The sequence below is a fragment of the Monodelphis domestica genome, chromosome 1, assembly GCF_027887165.1.
Source record: "Monodelphis domestica isolate mMonDom1 chromosome 1, mMonDom1.pri, whole genome shotgun sequence".
NCBI lineage: Eukaryota > Metazoa > Chordata > Mammalia > Didelphimorphia > Didelphidae > Monodelphis > Monodelphis domestica.
The window spans coordinates 376,969,565-376,991,787 of NC_077227.1; the positions used below are offsets into that span (position 1 = coordinate 376,969,565).

Below are 22,223 nucleotides of genomic sequence, written 5' to 3' on the forward strand. Positions count from 1 at the left end.
CAAATATCTATAGAGTCATAAGTTGTCTTTTTTTTTTCCTCTAAAAAAAGATATAAGGAAAGATTAAACAATGGTAACTCATTTTTTTCAACAACCACTTACTGAATGCCTTCTAGGTGTAATACATTGAGTACCATGTCAAGCAAAGCACACCAGTAGAATCACAGAATGGGGAGGTTGACTTCTGACTACTGATTGTTATCAGCTGAACCATACCCAGGAAGTAAAAGTGAGGCACTTGTGTATACTATTTGAGGAAACCTGAATAGGCCTCCCTTCCTCCAAATACTTCCCTCATTATGTTGTCTGAAATCATCTATGGTGTCTCCTGATGATAGTGTCAGCCCCTCTAAGGTCAGATTCCATATATATATTTAGCTTGTATTTTCTGTTTTATACATGTTTCCTTTCCCATTAGAATAAAATCTTCATGAGGACGGGGATTGGTTTTGATTTTTCTTTGTATTCTAAGCATTTTATACACTTCCTGGAACAAAGTAAATGGTCCAGAAATGCTTTTTGACTGATTCTCAAAGAATCATAAAGTAGCGGGTATCACTGTGAAGTACAAAATGTCTATGCTCTACTCCCAAATTGAAAGGGGTAGAGACAAAATCCTCACACACCATACCTAGTGGGCATGCTCTGGGGTAGGACTTTCTCCTCTAGCCTCATCTAGCTTGCCCTCTCCCTTTGGCTAGCAGGGTCAGTGTTTAGCTCCCATATCCTGAGTAGAGAGATTCAGTGGCACAATGGTTCCAATCAGCTTATTCCTTGGGGGAAAATTTAAGTGAATCCCAAGTCCAAATTTTGGAATTTTGTTTGGGAGACTTAAAACATAATTTATAAACCTAATCTGTCACTTGATATCCATCATAAAAGTCTCATAACTTCCTATGCCAGAACTACAGGTCTGAGCATATATAGATAGTTTGTCAAAGACAAACACTTCCATAGGCCTTCTCCCCATGTGCACACTCTGATCTTAAGTAACAGTACCCATTGAGATGATAGGAACAAACTTACTTATTAAAGGAGAATCAGACTAACAAACTATCATTGGAGATGGGGGAATAGGACAAAGATTTTTATTATTTGCATCTAAGTGGGTAGAGGGAGATGGGCAAAACCAAGTAGAGTATAACCAACAGGCTGGAAATCCATTGGTGAATTAGGGGGTGTCTACCCCAAGCATGGGAAGATTTCTCACTGCAGATTGAGCAGATGAGAACAGTGGCCATGAAGGTGACTGAAGCTGGCACTACGATCAGACATTGAAGAAATCAGGGTCACCTTCTGTATCCCAGGCCATTTCCTCTCAGCTTGATTTTTGTCCTGCCACTGAACTTCAGGGGACTCTGTAAGAGAGAGTGAGACTGATTACTTTGTGCAATTCCGCCTCATTTAAATCCAACTCATACAGGAGCCGAGATATCATCCTGTTGATCCTCTTCATAATGAAAGACAAACAACACAGCATCCTAATTTGCCTTCATGTTAACTCCCAATCATAGTGGCAACTGAATTTATCAATCCTTTTCCTCTCCCTGATGATAGTGTAAGAATTCTGGGATACATAAGGAAGGATGTTGGAAAAATGGGGAAAAGGTCTATGGAAGAGAAAATCATAGGATTATCAATTTTGAGCAGGAAAGGATTTGGGCATCAAGAGGGAACTTGTTAAAGGGAAGTTAAATGATTTCCCCAAGATCATAAAGTAAGCAATAGAGGCAAAATGGAATCAAGATTCTCTGCCTCCAAATCTATCCACTGTACCAAAATACACCCCACCAAAAGAAGAGATTTCAAAAACAAACTTGATCCTCCAGGGAAATTCTGTTTTATAAGAATTTAATTCAATAAACATTTATTAAGCACTTAATATATGCCAGACACTGTGCTAAATTCTGTTAAAGAAATTTTAAAAAAGAAGCAGTCCTCTTGGAGTTTGCTATCTAATGGAGGAAGACAATACATAAAGGGAATCTGAAAAGGGGGTGGTGCTGAATGGACAGGGGAGCAGGCATGTTGTTTTGTGGAATAGAAGCCAACTAGAACAGCTGATGGAAGTTACCAGAAAGATTTTGACCCCTCTATAAAGGAAGGCTTTAGGAGGAGTGTAGTGCTCTGAACTAAATCAGAACATCAATTTAATTAAAATGAGGGGAAATTTTTTTGTTAAAATTGTAATGTCTCATGATTTTCCTCCATTCCTTTCACAATGTTTAACAGAGTTTGCCTAGTTACTAGATAATACCTCTCTGTCTAGGTAGCAAACACTGTGAATTTCTTCCCTTCTGGTTAGTGATTATTGAGGGGTTAGGTCACTGTCATCCTTGAGCAATGCCATATTTTTAGAATATGTACCTAGAAAATACCACCTGATCTATACCTCTATGAGAGCTAGAACTGAAGAACCAAGTTACAAACAGATGTTTTCTCTCAGAAGTCTCAGTGAAACTACTCTGGCAACTAAGGTTTTTCTGTTCCTTTATTACCAACTATCTGCGCACCAACTTTTCCACTTAAATCTCTTTCACACACAAGTATCTTTGATCTTCATTCTTGGCTTCCGAGAGACAACTACTATTTGAATTATGCCTCTTTTCACAGGGACCTTGAAGATATTCCTGCTCTTTTCCAAATGTGAAACAGAGAGTATTCAACTGATCCAGAGAGGGTTCAAATTCAGTGGTTAATGGCAAGGTGTTAGCAAATATGTAACTAATAGTCGTGTTAGAATTGCTTTAAGAGGTGGGGGGGGGGGGGGGCAGCTGGGTAACTCAATGGACTAAGAGCCAGGCCTAGAGACAGGAGGTCCTAGGTTCAAATCTGGTCTCAGACACTTCCCAGCTGTGTGACCCTAGGCAAGTCACTTGACCCCCATTGCCTAGCACTTACCACTCTTCTGCCTTGGAACCAGTACACAGTATTGACTCCAAGACAGAAGGTAAGGGTTTAAAAAAAAATAAAAAAGAATTGCTTTAAAGGACCACAGGCTGTGTCAAAGTCCTGGAGTCAGGAATACTTGGGTTCAAATCTGGTTTTAGGTACTAGCTATCTGACCCTGAGCAAGTCACTTAATCATGTTTGCCTCAGTTTACTCATCTATAAAATGAACTGAAAAATGAAAGAACAAACCAGTTCAGTAACTGCAAAGAAAATCCCCAAATGAGGTTGCAAAGAGTGAGGCAGCACTAAAACAAATAAAGAACAATAGCATTGTATGGATGATCTCTAGAATCTTAAATAATCTACTTCTTATACAGTATGTTTTGAGACATGCTGTCCAAGTATCAGTCAACATTGGTACTACTCTGAAGTAATAATTGATTAGAAGAAAGAAATCCAATTAGGAAACCCCAGAAAAGGACTAGAAACATTCCATGAGGTAATGTGTAGACCCTTCCTGCTTCTGGCTTCTGGGTTTATAAGTTTTAGAGATTCTGTTTCCATCTTTACAGAGCAGTGAAAAGTTCAAAGTTTAATCCAAGGAACATATGTGAAGAGCTAGCTGATTAATATAGTCTCAGACAGCTCGAACTCACAAAGTCCATGAGAGTCATTTCAAACCCCTTTCTTTCCTTTTTAAAAATTATTGATATCTTTTGTTTCTTCATCTCATTAAAATTTCTTCCCAGAATCCTCCTGTCCTCTCTCAGGGCCATCTCATATAACAAATTATATTTTAATTTTTAAAAATTTTAAAGAAGAAAAAAATGCTGCTCTTCTCCCAAATTAGCAAAATTGATCCATATATTGAAGAAGTCTGAAAATCTTTCCTTTCTTGTCCACTCTAACACATACACATAATTTTCCTCCAGTCAGGACTCAGTAGGATGTCTCCTATTTGGAGATCTACAAGGAATCATATTTTACCACCTCCTGTGGCTACCCATTTCAATATCTCACACTTCTATTTCCTTTGTCTCCTTTAAGAATACACATTATGATGATATGATTGCACAAGTGTACAGAGAGAAAGAGAGATCAAAAGAGAGTAAATTGCCTTTGATATTAAAAGTTAATATTGCTATCAATGCTGCTACCCTGATATCTAAACATATTGCTGCTACCAAAAAGAAGAAATGTGTGCCATGTGCTGGGCTCAATTCTGACAGGGAACCCTTCCTGCAAATCCTGGGATACTGGGTGGCCATTTCTAATATGACCTTCTTCAAGCTGGGTGTGGTAGTGGGAATAGGGGGTCACACTGCCCCTGAATTCTGCCCCATCACAAAGACTGCCATTATCGATGTCTTGGTACATAGGGCATGAGGCAGGATACATCCCCAATAGCCTTTGTTTGTCAAGGAAAAGATGTCTGAATGGGTGTCATAGATGGAAAGAAAGCAAAATTGTGGAATCCATGTATCTGTGTGAACATTCAGGCTCTCCAGTCCCAAGGTCCTAGAGATGCCAGAGCAATCTCAGTGCTGATAATGCCGTGTGAACTCTAGACCAGGGTATCTCCCTCTTTGTCTATGGTGTCCCCTAAGCAAGGTTTGAATGAAATCAGAAATGCAGCTCGTACCCATCCAAATTATGAGAGGTAATCAAAAAGCTTGTGGCTCTTATGCGAACTTTTACTCTGACATCTGATAAGCCATTCAGTTGGTCAATAAGTATCATGAAGCAATTTATATGTGTGTAGCATTGTACTAAATGGTGGGGATAGAATGAAAAGAAAAAAACCACAATCCCTACCCTCAAGGAGCTTACATGCTAAAGGGGAGACAATATGTAATTTACTAGGTATCTCAGGTCTTACAATTATCATTAATCAATTTACTGAGTACCTACTTTATGCAGTGGAGAAGACAATGGCAAACCACTACAGCATCTTTGCCAAGAAAACCCCAAATAAGACTGATATGACCAAACAATCCTATGTACAAAGGCCTGTAGTATATGTCCTGGGTCCCAGGGAAGTCAAAGTAAGGTATAGCTTTGTGTACTCATGAAGCTACAGCCTACTTGGGGAGATAGGACATATTCAAAAAATAATTTAAGTCAGAGACATTGTAAGCATGAGTGCAACTCCTAAAGGTTACCTATAAGTCAGCAATAATGCTTTATTAGACATTGGTATGAAATGCAGTCTGAGCTCAAGGTGATTCTAGGGACTTAGCATTATAGAATCAGAGCTTTAAAATTTCCACTCTGGGATTAGTCATCATTCTCTTTCTTGCTCCTTCCTCCGTAAGGTCTCAAGTTCCTCTGGTTAAGAATGAAAATCAGCTTCAGGGTCTTTTTGTCTGCTTTTCCAAAGGGTCAAAGGCACCCTGTAGGAAGAGCACAGCCAGCTGTATAATCTTCATAAATCTTTTTTTCTCAGATAAGGACCCCCCTTAGAAACCTTAAGGAATGACAAAAACCATCTCTTTTTGGTTCAGAGTCTGAAATTCTCCCCTGAGGCATTCACATTCCAGCCACCTTAAAAGTTTGTTGCTTAAAGTGAGGCCTTCTAGGCTGAGGGGGTGAAAAATGAAAGACACTTCTTTTAGACACCCACTCCCTACCAACCCAAAAAATGTTTTCAAGGTTGGCCAGAGTCCAGAGGAGTGCTAAGGAAGTTGGTTGGGGGCCAGCTCCTATTCCTGGCACAGTGGACAGAGCACCTATGGTTCCTTGTAACCAGAGGAGTTTCACTCCACCTTCTTTTGCTCCCCTCATTCTCCACCCTCCCTTTAATTCCCTCCCACCCCCACCCCCACCCTTCAACCCCCAGGCCAACTCAAGTCAACCCTGGGAATTTAGCAGACTGTGGTTCCTGCATCTGGGCAAGTAGAGCTGTGATGGATGTGTGGAAATAGGCAACCTGCTGGGTCAGTTGGTCACAGAGTCTCAACTGCTTTTCCAGCCCCTCTGACTCCTTCACTTACTACCTGCCTCCTCTCTAGGGTAGAGGGTAAATGACTGAATAGCCTCTTGCATGTAGTCCCAGTCTCCTGGAATCCCCAGCAAGCATCTGATGAGCTGAGGATAACGTAGGTAGACAAAGAAAGAAAACATGGATGCTATCCTTAAGTATTTGAATGATTGGCATATTTAGAAGGATTCAACTTGTTTATTTCACCTTACAGGGTAGAAGTTAGAAGTGATATGATGGAGCAAAATAAATAAATAAAAATAAAATCACCCTGGTCAAGAGAATGTGGTTTTGAATCCAGATGTTGATATTCATTATGTGGGTGACCTTGAAGAGTCACTTAACTTTTCAGGTTATTTCCTGATCTGTAAAATTAGGAGATTGAACTAGATGATCTCTAAGACCCCTCCTAGCTCCAAATCCTATGAGCTTATACGTAAATTGAAGAGAATCCAACTGTACCTGGAAAGAAAGGAAATTTTCATAATAATTGGAATTTTCCAAAGTGAAATGGGCTGCCTCAAGTAATGAGTTCTCCATCATTGGAGTTTATCACTGAGAGAATGAATGATCAGATACAAGGTATGTTGGAGAGAGAATTCCTATTCAGGTATCATTTGAAGAAGATGAGCTATAAGGTCCTTTTTATCTCTTGAGCTTTTATTCAGTTAATTCAATGAGAATTTACTGAGCAACAACAATGTGTTAGATGCTAGGGATACAAACCACAAAGAATTCATGCCCTAAAGAACCTTACAATTCTTTGGAAATTTTACACAAGATCTATAAGTATCTATTAGATACTTGTATTTACAAGAAGCATGTAACTAGAGATCATTTGAAAAGGTCTGGGGTATGAGGTGGGTAGAGGGAGAGCTTCCTATAAAAATAAAAAAACCCTTAGTAGGTAGATTTGTTTCTGGGTCTTTCTTATCCACTATCTGTCCTTGATCCTCTTTCATATAGATCCTTGGTTTGGGAAACACAAGACCCTTGGATCAACCAGTTAATTTTTTCTAATTTTAGATACTCTGTTAATCTGTGAATTGATGTGTTTTAAAGGTTGTCATGGGAATCATTGAATGCAATTCCTTTATTTTAGAGATGAGGAAAGTAAAAATCTAGGGAATTAAGAGATTTTGCCAAGATACCACTGGTTATAGCATTTCCTATAGAAGATTCAACCAGGACAAAATCTGAGTTTCCTGACTTTTGTTTAGTATTCTTTTCCATTATGTCACATTTACAGTTTGGGGCTCTAAATTCAGTCTCCTCCTCTTTTTCCCTGGAAAGTCTTTTTCAGAATGCTCTGCATAGTAAGTTAGATCATTATTCAAGATTTATTGTTCCTATTCTGTTTCTGGGTACCTGGTCTTTTCCTTGATTGGTTCAAGTGAAAAATGACTTAAAATCCAAGACCACAAGCCATTCCCCTGGATGCCTATTGGTGGACCTTAAGATGAGCAGATACCTCTGAAAAGAAGGACATAACTCCACCCACTCTTCTTCTTAGGGAGGAGCCCTCAGAAGCTCAACCCTATTTCCATCTACCAGCTAGAACAGTACAGTACTTCAGCTGCTCTCCCACCCAGATGTTAATTCTTGTAGGGAGCTACTGTGTAGTGGAAATCTGAAAGCAAAGAGGAGAGTTTTTGAAAATGCAGAGGACTCTGGGGTCCCAGGAAGCCCACACAGTTCTTTCATGTGCAATGTGAAGGACCAATGGACCTGCCCTTAAATAAGCCCCCTTGCAGCTTCATGGTAAGTGATACAACTATCAATTCTCCATGGTTAGGGAAATAGATCCTAGCATATTAAATCTAGAGAGATCAACCCCCCCCTTCCATTTTACAGAAAATGAAACTGAAGCCAAGAAAGGTTGCCTGAGGTCACAGTATTTAAATTAGATCACCCAGAGCTTCTGATCCCCAATCTTTTTGGCATACTTCCCTACTTTCTAAAAAGAAAGAAACTTGGGCACTCCAAATACTAACATCCGAGGAGATAATCCAACCCCAAACCTAAGAGAACATATGGGTGGAAATGGAATACTGACTTCAGATGACTTTATCTTCTATGTTTTTCCTTAGTGAAACAGAGGAAATAGGGTACTTCTAGACCTCCAACTCATCTTAAGTTCAGCTGCTATTTTTTATTGAATGGATTTTATGTTGATCCTTTTGATAGATAACTGGGAGCCAGGAAAACTTTTTCTTGTTTCCTCATCAAAGTAGGAGATTGGAGCTTAAAAGGATTGCATGTCTTCAATGTCTGTTTTAGGAGGGGTTGAGAAAATAGGGAGGGAGAGAGGGAAGATGACTATCTCTCCTTTTCCCACAGGAACTGTCTCTGCTTCTTAGGGAGGAGACCCTGCTTCTCGATAATAATTACCTCAAATCCTAGCTGTGTGATCCAGGGCAAGTCACTTAATTTCTTTAAGACTATTTCCCTCATCTATAAAATGAGAGTGTTGGATCTCAGGGCCTCTGTGAACCCTTCCACCTAAAAATCTATGATCTTTTGATCCTTTCACCCTTTTCTAAGGGTTCATTGGGAGACATCCTTTTACCATGAGTCCACATCCAGATCCCACTCTCCCTTTCATCACTCCTGATCTCAGTGGCCAGTTACAACAATTATATGAACTCAGATTTACACAAATTGAGAGATAGTTAAACCAGGAGACAGAAAATAGGATAGCACATTCAGAAGAATACTGGACCAAAACTCAGGAAACCTGGGTTAAGGTACCAATTTTGTCATTGCCTTGCCCTCTGACCTTAAGCACATTGTTTCTTCTTATGGCCCTTAATTTCCTCATCTGTAAAATGAGGGGATTAAAGTATATAAAGTCTTCAGTCCTTTCTAGTTTTAGCAACAGGTGAATCTTTGGGGACTCTGGGAAAGGAGGACAGAGGTAGACAAATAAAGGAGGAAATGCCTGTGCCCTGTTATAATCTCCCTGGGTGAGCCAGAAGGCTAATAAATTTGATAGATTTTAATCTAATTGATCTATTTTGATCTAAAATTGACATCAGGGGATAGACTTGAGGAAAGTCTCGAATTTAGAATCAGAGACTAGCTTTGTAAATTGGAAGTAAAAGGCTATTTCTGGTCCATGAGAGATAAAAGGAAAGAAGGAAAAAATATTAAATAACTAAGTATGTTTCAGGCACTGTGCTAAGCCTTCTCCAAATATCTCATTTGATTCTCACAATAACCCTGCAAGGTAGGTACGATCCCCACTTGTAATTGATGAAAGAAAAAGGAGCAAAAGTAGAACTCTGAAATTCACCTTATTTTGGGAACCAGGATGGCCGGTGCTCAGAATAACCAGATCTTCATTATGGTCTTGAAAAGCCTGGCTGCTCTAGAGAGGCTCCATCCTAAGTGGGCCTGAAGGCCTAGCATTCATACCAACCCACTATGCCACAGTATTTCCAGAACACGGGGGTCCTGAAATCCAAAATCCTGGGGAAAGTGAAATTTCTATGTAGTCCTCAAATTTACATTCCCCTGAGAATGTCCTTTTTGACTTCACAGGTGTTTTGCATTTCTGCCTCATTGTAAGACCAGACTCCCAACATGAATTACAGCTCCTGGCATTGGATCTTTGCATGCCTCTGTATTTTAACTCCAAGGTAAACAGAACTACCATGAAACCACCTTAGTCAAAAATGGTTGTATGCCTATGAATCTTAAATGGTGGGCATGGCACCAAAAGTTGGCAGCGCTCTGTTTCATCAAACAAAGGCCAAACAAAGCATTCATTACCACTAAGCATCAGACTTGTGAAACTTTGTGCAGTATAGTTCATTGCATTTACTTTCAGAAAAATTTCCCATGAACCAAGTTTCTTTTAATGCCAGAACTGGATGTTTCTTTCCTGTCTAGAAGGAAAATACTCAAGACTTTTAAATATGAATTAAATTACACAAATTGATACCTGAGGTACTCTTTATCTATGGCACATATTCACAGTGAAATGGAGTGAGATTGGTTGATTGTCACTTAGCATTAAAGGACATTTGGGAATTTCTCCATAAGAGTTACTGTGTTTCTCTCTCTCTCTCTCTCTCTCTCTCTCTCTCTCTCTCTCTCTCTCTCTCTCTCTCTCTCTCTCTCTCTCTCTCTCTCTCTTCCCCCCCAATTTCTCCTTTTCTCTCTCTCTCTCTCTTCCTTTCTTTCTCTCCCCATTATCTCTCAACTGTCTCTGTCTCTCTCTCCCTGTCTCTCTGTCTCTGTCTCTCCCTCTCTCTGTCTGTCTGTCTGTCTTGCTCTCTCTTTCTCCTTCTCCTCTTTCACTGATGAAGTTCTCAGTTTCTGTGTCTGTCTCTATGACTTAGTAAAGTTCTCTCTCATACACACACACACACACACACACACACACACACACACACACACACACACAAATTGAGTAAACAAAACTTGCTTTCTGTTCCAGAATATGTATCCAGGGGAATCAGTCTAATATCGAGGCCAACAGGAATGACAAACTCTCACTGCCTGGCTTTGAGAATCTCACCGAAGGATATAACAAGTTTCTCAGGCCCAATTTTGGTGGTAGGTTATCATACTTTTCCGTGGTTATCAATAAAAAAATGACAAGTACAGTACACAGAGGATAGAAAATATAAGCTTTTTTAAAAAAATTTTATTTAAAAAAAAAGACAGACAGGGAAGAGAAAAATGGAAGGCATAAGAATACTCCCCAGAAATTTTTATATGGCCTTGGACATACAAGTTTTCCTCTTCATACATCTATGAGATTAGGAAATGTTTCATGTTGTATCAGCATAAATTGATTTCAAGTTTTCAAAGCACTTTCACATATATTCTCATTTTTTATTCTTACAACTATCTTGTAAAGTAGGCAGGACAAGTCTGGTTAATCCTGTTTTAGAGAAGAAAGTATTTAGGATCCTAGAGGCTTAATGATTTTTCCATGGCTACATAGGCCAGGATTTTCTAAAACATCAGACATTTTCTAAAACATTCTAACTGTACTATTATTCTGTAGTCATCTATAATATAACATAGGGAAGAAAGGTCATTACTGATTTCAGCCCTCATTAGTACACACCCACTTAGCCTAGTCCATCCAGATAGGTGGGATCCTAGGGTGGCCCACATGTCTCACATAATGTAAGAGCCCAAGCTTTCCTGGCAAACACTGAGTGAACATCTCCTACCATTTCTGTCTTGGCCAAAATTTCCTAGGAGGAAGCTGCCCTCTGGTGGCACAGTTTAATTTTATTACTAAAGTGGAAGGGGAAAAAAAGAACAAAAGAAATGCTCAGCTATTTAGTAACACTTCAAAACCCCAGTAGCTCCCAGGGTATTCACTATCCATCATCTGAATTTTCAGGGGGCAGGAGTGCCTCTGGGAGTCTCACCCACTCCCACCTGCTGGCATTCTGATATACAAAACTTCTTTTCCTTGAGATTAACATTTAATTACTGTTTAACCTCATTGGAATTGAAAGTCCATTTCCAAGTGTTTTCTATAAAAATTCAATGCTCCATTTTCTTAAGCTCTGGCAACCAGGTGGCACAAATGGCACAAATAGATGAAGTGTAGGACCTGGAATCAGTAAGACCTGAACTCTCAAATCTTGTCTCTCAGACACTAGCTGTGTGACCCTGGGCCAGTTTCTTAACTTCTCTCTGTCTCATTTTCTTCATCTGTAATAATAGCACCTACTTCAAAGAGTTTCAGGAGTGATCAGACAAGTTAACATATGTAAAGGCTTTGCTAACTTTAAAGTACTATATCAGTGTTAGTTGTTATTTGTTGCAGAGGCAGCTCAGATTCAATGGTTAAGAGCAAAGGGCTTGGAATCAAGAAGATCTGAGTTCAAATCCAGTCTCAGACACTTCCTAGCTATATGACCTTGAGCAAGCCACTTAACCTCTGAATGCCTACATGAGAAGTAGGTGGCTCTGTGGATGGAGTACTGGACTTGGAGTCAGGAAGACCTAACTTCAAATTCAGCCTTAGATATATCCTAGCTGGGTGATCCTGGGTTTTTCACTTAACCTCTGATTACCTGATAAAAGGATCCCACTGAAGAAGGAAATGGCAAACCTCTCCAGTATCCTTGCCAAAAAAAACCCATGGATAGCTATGGTCCATGGGGTCATGAAGAGTCAGTAGGACTAAATAACAAAATTTATCATATTAAAAGAATGCTTTGTTTGTTTAGTATCAAGTTGTTCTAAGGGTTTTATAGAATGTAGATTCCTTTCCTTTTTTCTTACCTCCCCCTAATTTAGCACACAGCTATGGTGTTTGGTGAAAATCCATCTGTTAAAGGAAGAACCATCAGTTCCTTTATTTCAAGTGAATATTATTAAGGAGGGCTCATTACCCTGGACACTACATTTGTTCTCCTTCCCAAAACTGCCAGGATACAAGAAGAGCCAATTTCCCCTGGACTGTCCTCTAGAAACCTGCTTCCCAGACTGAGGGGGTGTCCTGAGATACAGGGAACCACTTATCTCCAGTGCTGGGATATTCACTCCCCTGGCTGGTCTGTAGAGTTCTAGAATTAAGGCTATACTTTACCAAACTTTTCCATAGCTCTTTCTTAAGAACTGCATTTTCTGACAATCTACATTTTATTTCAATTTAACAAAACATTTAAAACATACTCGACTCTCTCCAGTCCCCATTTTGGCATTTTAAACATTAAATGTCAATAACAGTTTACTAGAACTTAGCCTCAGGATCCAAACTGACTAACTCCTGAATGCATTAGGGAGTTCATGTTTTCCATTGGAAAGTATATTGTCCAGGAGTCCAAATACTTGGGCCCCAGGACTCTGCCACTAACTAGGGAGTAGAATTTCAAAGATATCTTTTTTTTTTAATCAAGGGACTTAAAAATTGTCTGATCAAGAGGTTCTTAACTTGGGTTCCATGAGTAGATTTTGAAGCATACATAAACTTCAATGGGGAAAAACAGTTACATCTCTATTTTCCCTAATCTCTCATTGCATTTTAGCATTTTCTTTCACTATGAATTTAAAACAACAAAACCATATTCTGAGAAGGGGTTCATAGACTTCTCCAAACCACTAAAGAAGCCCTTGATCCAATTTAATTTCCTTGTGTCCATTATAGATTGAGAACTTCAAGGGACCTTAGAAGTCACCTAGTCCAACTCCCTCATTTTAGAAATGAGGAAACAGAAACAAAGACTAGTTAGCATGTACAAAGTCACACAAGTAGTAAATGGCAGAAGTGAAATGTAAACCTGGGTCTTATCCCTCCAGGTTCTTTCCATTGGACTTTGCTAAACCACTTCATTTTCTAGACAAAGAAATTGGGATCCAGAGAAGGGAAGGAGTCTTGAAACCCCACTTCATATTGCTAATTCATGGCAGAACGAAGATCTGAAGGATCTTGAGGAAAATCACTGACAAAGTACACTTAGCACATATCCAGTGACAGTCTCATACCCTGGGTATAATGATAAAAGCACCAGACTTGTACTCAGGAAAGACTTGGGTCTGAACACAACTTCACAATTTGTGTAACCATGGACAAGTCTCTTAATTTCTCAGAGCTATAGCTTCTTAATGATAACTATTGTATTTGTTAAAAGAATCTTGAGGATAAAGTGAAATAATGTATGTAAAGTTCCTTGCCATCATTAAGATAGACAGTATATGACATTATTATTACTACTACATTTATTATTACTATTGACTTCAACAAATATCTTTTAGTCCTTAAGGAGGAACTATCACAGTGGGCAATAGAATAGTGTCCATATTTTCCTTTCCCAATATATTAATTTGCCAATGCCAACAAAAATAAAACTCATGATAAAACAAATGCAAAATTAAATTGAGTAGAATGAGACCTTCTTTGTCTCTGTATGCTATTATACTGAATTCAGTACCCTTCACATTTTGGGAGGTGGTAGAGGAAGTGTCCAGACCTGTGATTTCTTCTCTGGAGTGAACTCCCAGTTTGGAAATTCTCTCTCAAGCAGATCAGAGAGTTGCCTGGGAGATTGGAAAGCTAAGTGACTTTACTACAGTCACATAGCAAGTTCATGCCAGGGGTAAAATTTGAAGTCTTTCTTGATTCAAAAGACTACCCTTCCTTCAACTTCAAAAGCCTGTCTCTCACCTACTAGAACTTAATGGGTGTTTGTAGAATTGAAATGAATGAAGTTTAGTGAATAGAGATGGCTTATATCAGGGAAGGGTCATCTGTTAGGATTTAAAATCCTTGTCTTTCCCTTAAAGAAAGAAAACAGAAAGGAAATGGAGATTTATCTTGGCCCTTCCCAATGAGCTGGTTAGTAATCTCAGGCAAAACATGTCACTCCTCTGGGTCTCTGTTCCTTTGCCTGAAAAATGAGAGGGTCTTAAGATGAAAGTTGCAAAGGTCCTTGGATATGCATTTTCTCTGAAGTCTTCATTTTATGACTTAGAAAACTGAGGTCCAGAGATGAGAATTAACTTGCTCATGACCACCTAAGTTGAAAGAAAATAGAAAATTTAGAATTGCTCCTAAGATATTTTTACTCCAAAGCCAGCACTCTTTCCACTATATGATGCTAATTTGAGTTCTAGCTCTCATATTTTGTGATCTGAGAACAGTACCCTTTATTTTTCTAGAAAAACCATCTTGGTACAAATTTCTGCTGAATCTCAATAGTAGTAGTCTTCAGACTTTTTTTGATCATATACCTCTCAATTAAAAAAAATTGAACAGACTAGTATCTTTATGTTTACTTATTTAGAAATTGTATGCATTTACTACTTTACCAACAATTACTGCTATACCAATAATGTTATAAAACTTAAGTAAAAGATAGAAAATTTTAAAAGAACAGAAGATTAAAAAAATTACCTTAGAGTCAATTAGTTCCAATGGGAATTTTCTGAGTAGGAGAGTGACTTGGTTAGGCTAGTCCTTTGAGAAAATTATTTTCGTAGGCATGTCAGAATCAGTCCTTGCCCTAAAGCAGCTTACAGGCTGATTTGGCAGACAAAATTTTGGAGATACAAGAATCTTGAGACATAATCTAATTAGGAGGCTTTTGTAATAGTCCAAAAGAGAGGTAGTTGATAAGGGACTGATATTGTGAAATTGATGGAGGTTATTTAAATAGAAAGCATAAAATTTGGCAACTGACTAGATCTGTGGGGTGATAGAAAGTAAGTTATCAAAAATAACACCAAGGTTCCTAATGTGCATAACTCAAAGTATGGGGATGCCCTCAGTAGAAATGGAAAAGTTTGGGAGAAGAAAATATTTAAGGGAAAAAATGCATTTACATGCCTATTCATCCTGGGCTGTTCACCCTTTTCAAATAAAAATAAAATAAAATAAAATAAAATAAAAAACAAGAAGAGAGTGGGGACTACTTCTCCTCAGTGCAGAACCAGTAGTGAGAGGTTCCTGCTATAGCCATGAGTAATGTGAGGATGGAGTGTGGGGACAATAGAGTGGATGGATGTGCAGAGAATTTTTTTGTTCACTATTTGAGTAGGAATATGGTTATGGTACAGAATGGTAGCTAGGGATGTGCTGATAAATGTTTAACAACCAGCTCTTGGGAAAAGGGGACATTATACACAACACACTTTTAAGTCTAATCTTTAGTTTTAATATTTTCTTCATCATTTTGTTAAACCTAGACAATTACCAAAGCAATAAACCCTTGATTATAACTACTCTGAAGAGGCTGAAGTTATGTGTAGCCTCAGTGGACCAATAGTGGGAAGAGATGGAGTAAGACAGTGTTTAAGGGGTTTTTTAGAGTTGTGTTGGAGACAAGGCTGGATTGGCTATGGTGGACTAAAGGGAAAATGGCCCATTTTCCCATTCTCCAACTGGTTGATCACATATACCCTGGGGGGTCAAGCCAAGGTACTTCTGTGTTTATTAGAGGCAGAGAGGTGCCCAAAAGGGCAGAGTGTGGGGTCTTTAGTCAGGAAAATCTGAGTTCAAATCTGGTCTCAGACACGTAATAGCTGTATGACCCTGGGCAAACCATTTAACCACTGTTTACTTTGTTTTCCTCATCTCCAAAATGGGAATAATAATCCAGAGTTGTAAGGATCAAATGAGGTGATTATTGTGAGTCACTTAACATAGTGTCTGGCCCATAGCAGGTGCTGTATGTTATTCCCAAGCCACCACTTTAGAAACTATTGATGTAGCAGTGTACTACATACAGAACCCCTTCCTAGCAAGATGTGACAAATACCTCATCATCAGATTCTGAAAGAAGTAGTGTGGAGTAGCGCATCGAAAGCAGACCTGAACATGAGGAAGACCCGAGTTCTAGCCCCACCTCTGATGCCTCCTGGCCTGGCAGACCTAAATTTCTTCAACTCTTAGTGCTCTAGGTAGCTCTCTGGGGCCATCGGTTGAGAAGGTGGCAATGAGCAGTGATCAGATCAATTTATTCATTGTCTTCTACCAGTGAAATCATAAACACAGCCATCATCATTTGGTCTGTAAACAGAAAGTGCTAATGTACTGATGATTAAAAAAAATAACCTCACACTTTGGTCCTGATGTCATCCTCTTCTATCTTTCTTCTTCCCTAGGGAAACCAGTTGTAATAGCACTGACTCTCGACATTGCCAGTATTTCTAGTATTTCAGAAAGTAACATGGTGAGTGCCTTTCTTTCTCTCCTATACCACAAGAGATTGACTTTTTTTCATGTTTAATGGGTAAATGGTCTCCAGTATCATAAAAAGTTTTAAACATCAAGACCTAATCTCAGTTGAAGCTGGAGGGAAAGCTTGTCAAAGTCAAAGTAATTCACTGATCCTTCACCAGGAATGCCACAACCATGAGAGTGTTTATTTAAGCTGGAATAGTAGGAAAGTGCAAAGAGGTTAAGTAACCTCTAAGCCAACTGCAGCCCTGTAGAGTTCTCAGCAAAGGCAAGAGCTCCCAGAAGGAGTAGATTCTGATTTGGGTGACAGAGCATTCTTTCTTAATAGGGAATTTACAGACACAGTTTGGAACTATTTGAGCTTATGGGGATTCTACAGGCACACTTTGAAACTGATCAGGATTCTATAGATGGTTGCTTCTTTTGCATATCAGGAATCTGATCTGGACACCTTAGCTTCCCTTGTTAGCATGTCTGGTCTCACTGTCTGGAACAGGTTCAACTGGTCATAGCAGGGCTGCCAGCAGTCTTTGGAGCCTGGGACTCTGCTGTTGGACTTAGCAGGGGTGTGATACATTCTTGACAACTACACTCTACATTATTATATTTTAAATGTCCATAGTTCTGTCCATATTAATGGGCTTCAAAGGTCCAACACATAAAAATTTAGTATTTTAAGAGAGAGAAAGTGTGGGGTGGGGAATATATATTGGGGAATACTTGATATCATATAATCCCTGAGAGTGGGAAAAATGCATGACTTGCAATTAATATTTTTCAATAGTTCTCAAACTGAGGAAAAACTAAAGAGGGAAGCAAAGTGACATAATGGACAGAGTGCCTGGCCTGGAGTTAGGAAAACTCCTTTTCCTGAGTTCATATCTGACCTCAGACACTTACCAGCTGTGAGACTCCAGCCAGGTCACTTAACCCTATTTGACTCAGTTTCCTCATCCGTCAAATGAACTGGAGTAGGACATGGCAAATCATTCTAGTATATTTGGCAAGAAAACCTCAAATGAGGCCACAAAGAGTCAAGCATAACTAAAAGTGCCTGAATAACAGTTTTTAAAAACTAAGTGAAATTAGTTCATTTGCTAGTATAGTAGAAAGCATTTTAATGGACCTGGAAACAGGAGAATGGAATTCAAATCCTAACTTTGGGCAATTCACTTAACTTTTCTACAACTTCTTTTTCTCATTTGGGAAATAGCACAAATAATACTGGCACTACCTACATCACAGGGTTATAGTGACGAAAGCATCTTATAAACCTTAATATTATACTTAAATATGAGTTAGGGCCCATTGTGAACTAACTAGGAGTAACTCAAGCACTCAACATATGGACAAACAGTATTTGATATTTGTATCCAAAAAACTTTGGAGCTAGACTAGAGAAATATAAATTTTATGCAAAGGACCAGTTAAAAGGCTTAACCAGGCATTATGGAGAAAAAGGTCTTTGCTTACCTCTTCAAGTTACTACCCAAACTAAATAAGGTTGGTCTGTTCTCTTGTTGACACTGGCTGCCACACCTATTGCCACACTGCTCTTGAACAATTTATTGACAAATGTCTCTTTTGGACTTTCCTTTGATCTTAAATTTAGGACAATCTTCTTTCAGAAGATTAAATTTTTCTGTAAGGTTTTTTGCAAGGCTCCTTTCACCCCAGACAATGACCTACCTACCCTCATGCCTATAAAAACTGTCTCCTTAGGACTACACTGCCACCATCTACCTGAGGCAGCGCTGGTCAGATCAACGGCTGGTGTTTGATGGTAACAAGAGCTTTACTCTGGATGCTCGTCTTGTGGAGTTTCTCTGGGTCCCTGACACCTACATTGTGGAATCCAAAACATCTTTTCTACATGAAGTCACTGTGGGGAACCGATTGATTCGCTTGTTCTCCAATGGAACTGTCTTGTATGCTCTCAGGTAGATCTGTCTGTTCATACAAGCAAGATGGTAGCAATCAATGGATCAAGGGTCAGAGCAGATTTAGCTATTTTTCCAGCAAATTTAAAAATGAACCAGTCATACATGACCCTATTTTTCTCTAAGGAGACAGTAACTTTTCTTGTCAGTCTCTGTTTATGTCCTTATTTCCTATAGAAATGGAACCCTTCTGTAGAATTTAAGGTACCACAAATATACAGTTGTCTGTGGATCTAGGCAGGAGTCCAGAAGACCTTTTGTATGGTGGCTGTTTGACCTTTCTGAGGGTACTTTTCTATGTCTATAGAGACATTCAATCAGATATCCATTGGCCTGAGGCTAGGTTGTTTCCATTTTAAGACTTGTAGAGCTGGAAGAGATCAGAGATTTCATCCAGTCCAACTGTCTCTATACAGATGAAGAAATTGAGACTCAAAGAAACTAAGTGACAATCTCAAGGTCATACAGTTCTTTTAACAGTGAAAGCATGAATAGAGAACCAAGGTATACTGACTCTCAGTCTAGATATTATGGAAAACAGACTCTCCTTGGGACTGAGTTCAAGCTCTTAAAACTGGAATTTCATAGGAAGTACCAGTGTAATGTGTTTCAGAGAACCAAGAAAGAACTGAATTTTTTGTACTCCTCATTTCTCTTTTTCCACTAAAAATTGGGGGAGGGGGAGGGGGAATATAAAATTTCAAACATTCCACGGAGTTCTGCCCTTTTATAGGAATTTAAACATATTAAATGGTATCAGAAATAATAACTGTAAGCCTTGGACTTTATGTCCAAGATGTCTGAGTCACTTTGGAGTCACTTTTAGTGAAGTAATATGGTCCAGGAGAAGGAGAACAGTGGCAGTAATTCAGGGCTCTTTTCCTGACTGACACTAACTGGCTCTATGACCTTAAGCAGTTCATTTAACCTCTATGCGCCTTGATTTGCTCATCTGTCAAATGGAGGTAATAGTCATTTCCTTACTACCACAGCTCATGGAGAAGATTCTTGGAAAAAATTTCAAACATTATACAAATGGAAGATATTAGCCAATGCTTTGCTTCTAAATTAGGAACGCTTCAACTTCCACCTTTTGGGACCTGTTTCTCTTGATGTTCCTTTAACAATATCTAAGCTTCAAGCAGAGGCATTGAAGTGTCATTTGTCACCCAAAACCCTAGTGATACTTTCAGCACAGGTCCAAACCACATGTTCACTTCAAGAATCAAGCTAAAAGTCCTTGGGGCCTCACTATTAGAAGGGAAGACATACTTTGTAAAGCATCCCCTTAGGACATGCTTTCTGAAACTCAGGCTCTTTCCCCCCCCAGAATTACTACCACTGTTGCATGTAACATGGACCTATCTAAATATCCCATGGACACGCAGACGTGCAAGTTGCAGCTGGAGAGCTGTGAGTATAATATCCTGTGAGCCCTTGAGATTATTTTCATGGCTGACTTTAAATCTGTTTAATAGCAAAAAAAAAAAAAAGAGCATCAGCTGTATATAGTGTCTGTTCTTGATATTAATCCAGGATGACAAGAGCCCCTCTGACTGCTTGCACCAAGAGATTTGGGTAAGTATGCTAAAAGAGAGAAATTTTTGGCTATTATACCTTCTTTGGAACACAATTATAAGTGGTTACCAATTTTTTTCTGGATAATCTTGGCCCTCACAATCCAAAGAAATGTTTTTTGATACAGTTACTTTCCTGTGGCAGACTATCAGCAATTTTTGCTGCTTTATGCATTTGTAGACCTATAGTACTTCTAAAATAGGAAAATGAAGGAGACGGGCTATCATGGAAAGCCTCAATCCACAGTTTTCCCACTTAGCATCTCTAAATGTGGGATAGAAGGAGAGAAAGAAAATGAGAAACATGGATAAGATTAAAAGAAAGTGAAATGAATTCTAATGGAGTGAAAATAAAACAGATTTCTTTGAATTCACCAAACAGAATAATAATAGCTAACATTTATATAGCATTAATGATGCTCTAGGCACTGGACTAAATACTTTATAATTATCATCTTATTTCTGTCCAACGACCCTGTAAGGTAAGTCTATTATTACCCTTATTTTACAGATGAGAAAACTGAAGCAAACAGAGCTTAAGTGACTTGCCTAGGATCACATACCTAGGAAATGTCTTAGACTGGATCTGACCTCGAGTCTTCCTGACTCCAGACCCAACTCTCTATCCACTGCCACCCTTAACTGTTTCTAAGATAATTGTTAATATTATATATCTGTAAAGCACTTTGCAAACCTTAAAACTTTATTTCAAGGCTAGCTATCATCATCATCATCAATATTAGTAGCAGCAGTGACAGCAGCAGTAGTAGCAGTAGTAGTAGTAGTAGTAATAGTAATAGTACTTGTAGTAGTAGTGGTGGTGGTGGTAGTGGTAGTAGTACTTATAAAGGCAGTGGTATGATAGTAAATAATATTTAACGACCTGCTCTCCAAAGGGAAAAAATATATATTCTTGAAAGTCTAGACAATTAACAAAACAGCAACTTGGGAACATCTAGATGGTTCAGTGGATAGAGCCCAGACCTAAAGGTGGGAGATCCCAAGTCCAACTCTGACCTCAGACACTTCCTAGCTGTGTGACCCTGGGCAAATCACTTAACCCCCATTACCTAGCTCTTACTACTCTTCTGTCTTAGAACTAATACACAGTATTGATTCTAAGATGAAAGGTAAGGGTTTAAAAAACAAACTGAACTCAAACACTGCCTTACTGTCATATTTTCTGATTTCCCAAAGTAAATAAACATTCACCCTTACCTTCCATCTTAAAATCAATATTATTGGTTCCAGAGCAGAGGAGCAGTAAGGGCTAGGCAATTGAAGTTAAGTAACTTGCCCAGGGTCACATAGCTAGGAAGTGTCTGAGGTCAAATTTGAACCCAGGATCTCTATGCCTGGTTCTCTATTCACTGAGCCAATTAACTGCCCCATGTGACAAAATTTTAACAATTGGTTTGAGTCCAAAACATTCTAGCACTTCCTGTTTCTGAGATAATTTATAATCAGTAGCTTGGGCGACTAGTGAATATAGGCTAACAGGGTTTTAAATAACAGAAAGGGTCATGATTGAGATTTTCCTTCCCAAAAGGATCCAAACTAATATTTAATAGGGGAACAAACTTTTTTGTCCCACCTTTGAACAAAAAATGTATGAAGTATTTTTGGTTCAGGTTTAGTGTCTCATAGATTCCTACCTGATAAGAATCACACATCAGCAACCTGAGCTCCTAAAGAGTAGTTTCAAGCTTTTCTGGCTAAAAAATTACTTAGATTTTTTTGTTTGTTTAGTTTAGAAGCCAGTGTGCTCAGAATTACTGTTTAGCTCTAAAAAGTGAGAACTATGTGGTTGTTGGAAAAACACATTGTTGTAACAAAGTAGAGCACAACAGAAGGGAGGGGAGTTTTTATATGAAAACCTTTCTTTTATTTTATTTCGTAAGGCATTAAATCATTGAATTAGAAACTTCTAGATTTAAAGGTCATAAAAACTGATTTCCTGGATCTTTGACAATATCACAGACAAGCAATCATCCCAAATCTACTCCCACTCCTCTGATTAGAGCAAGGTCCATTAGCTTGGTTTGGTTTGGTTTTATGATATTTTGGCAATTGTATTTTGATAGACTTGGTTTCCTGTGAAATCCTTTGTATTTTGTTTTACATATTTAAAAACATGATTCAGATAAAGGATCCATAGACCCCACCAGCTTACCAGA

General features: G+C 38.8%; 1 protein-coding gene across 3 annotated transcripts in view; it reads left to right on the plus strand.

The window, feature by feature from the left end:
- The first annotated feature begins 7,377 nt into the window (after positions 1 to 7,377).
- GABRP (gamma-aminobutyric acid type A receptor subunit pi) overlaps positions 7,378 to 22,223 on the plus strand; it is a 33,760-nt gene continuing 18,914 nt past the window's right edge. Inside the window, exons 1-6 of one of the 3 annotated variants that reach the window (XM_007474000.3) lie at positions 7,378 to 7,633; positions 9,416 to 9,513; positions 10,317 to 10,435; positions 16,454 to 16,521; positions 18,252 to 18,469; positions 19,800 to 19,882. In XM_007474000.3, the coding sequence (XP_007474062.2) occupies positions 9,458 to 9,513; positions 10,317 to 10,435; positions 16,454 to 16,521; positions 18,252 to 18,469; positions 19,800 to 19,882 (544 nt within the window). In that variant the 5' untranslated portion in view covers positions 7,378 to 7,633; positions 9,416 to 9,457. The remainder of the gene's footprint in view (positions 7,634 to 9,415; positions 9,514 to 10,316; positions 10,436 to 16,453; positions 16,522 to 18,251; positions 18,470 to 19,799; positions 19,883 to 22,223) is intronic. The other 2 variants (XM_001380335.5, XM_056811571.1) reach the window with 2 other exon arrangements.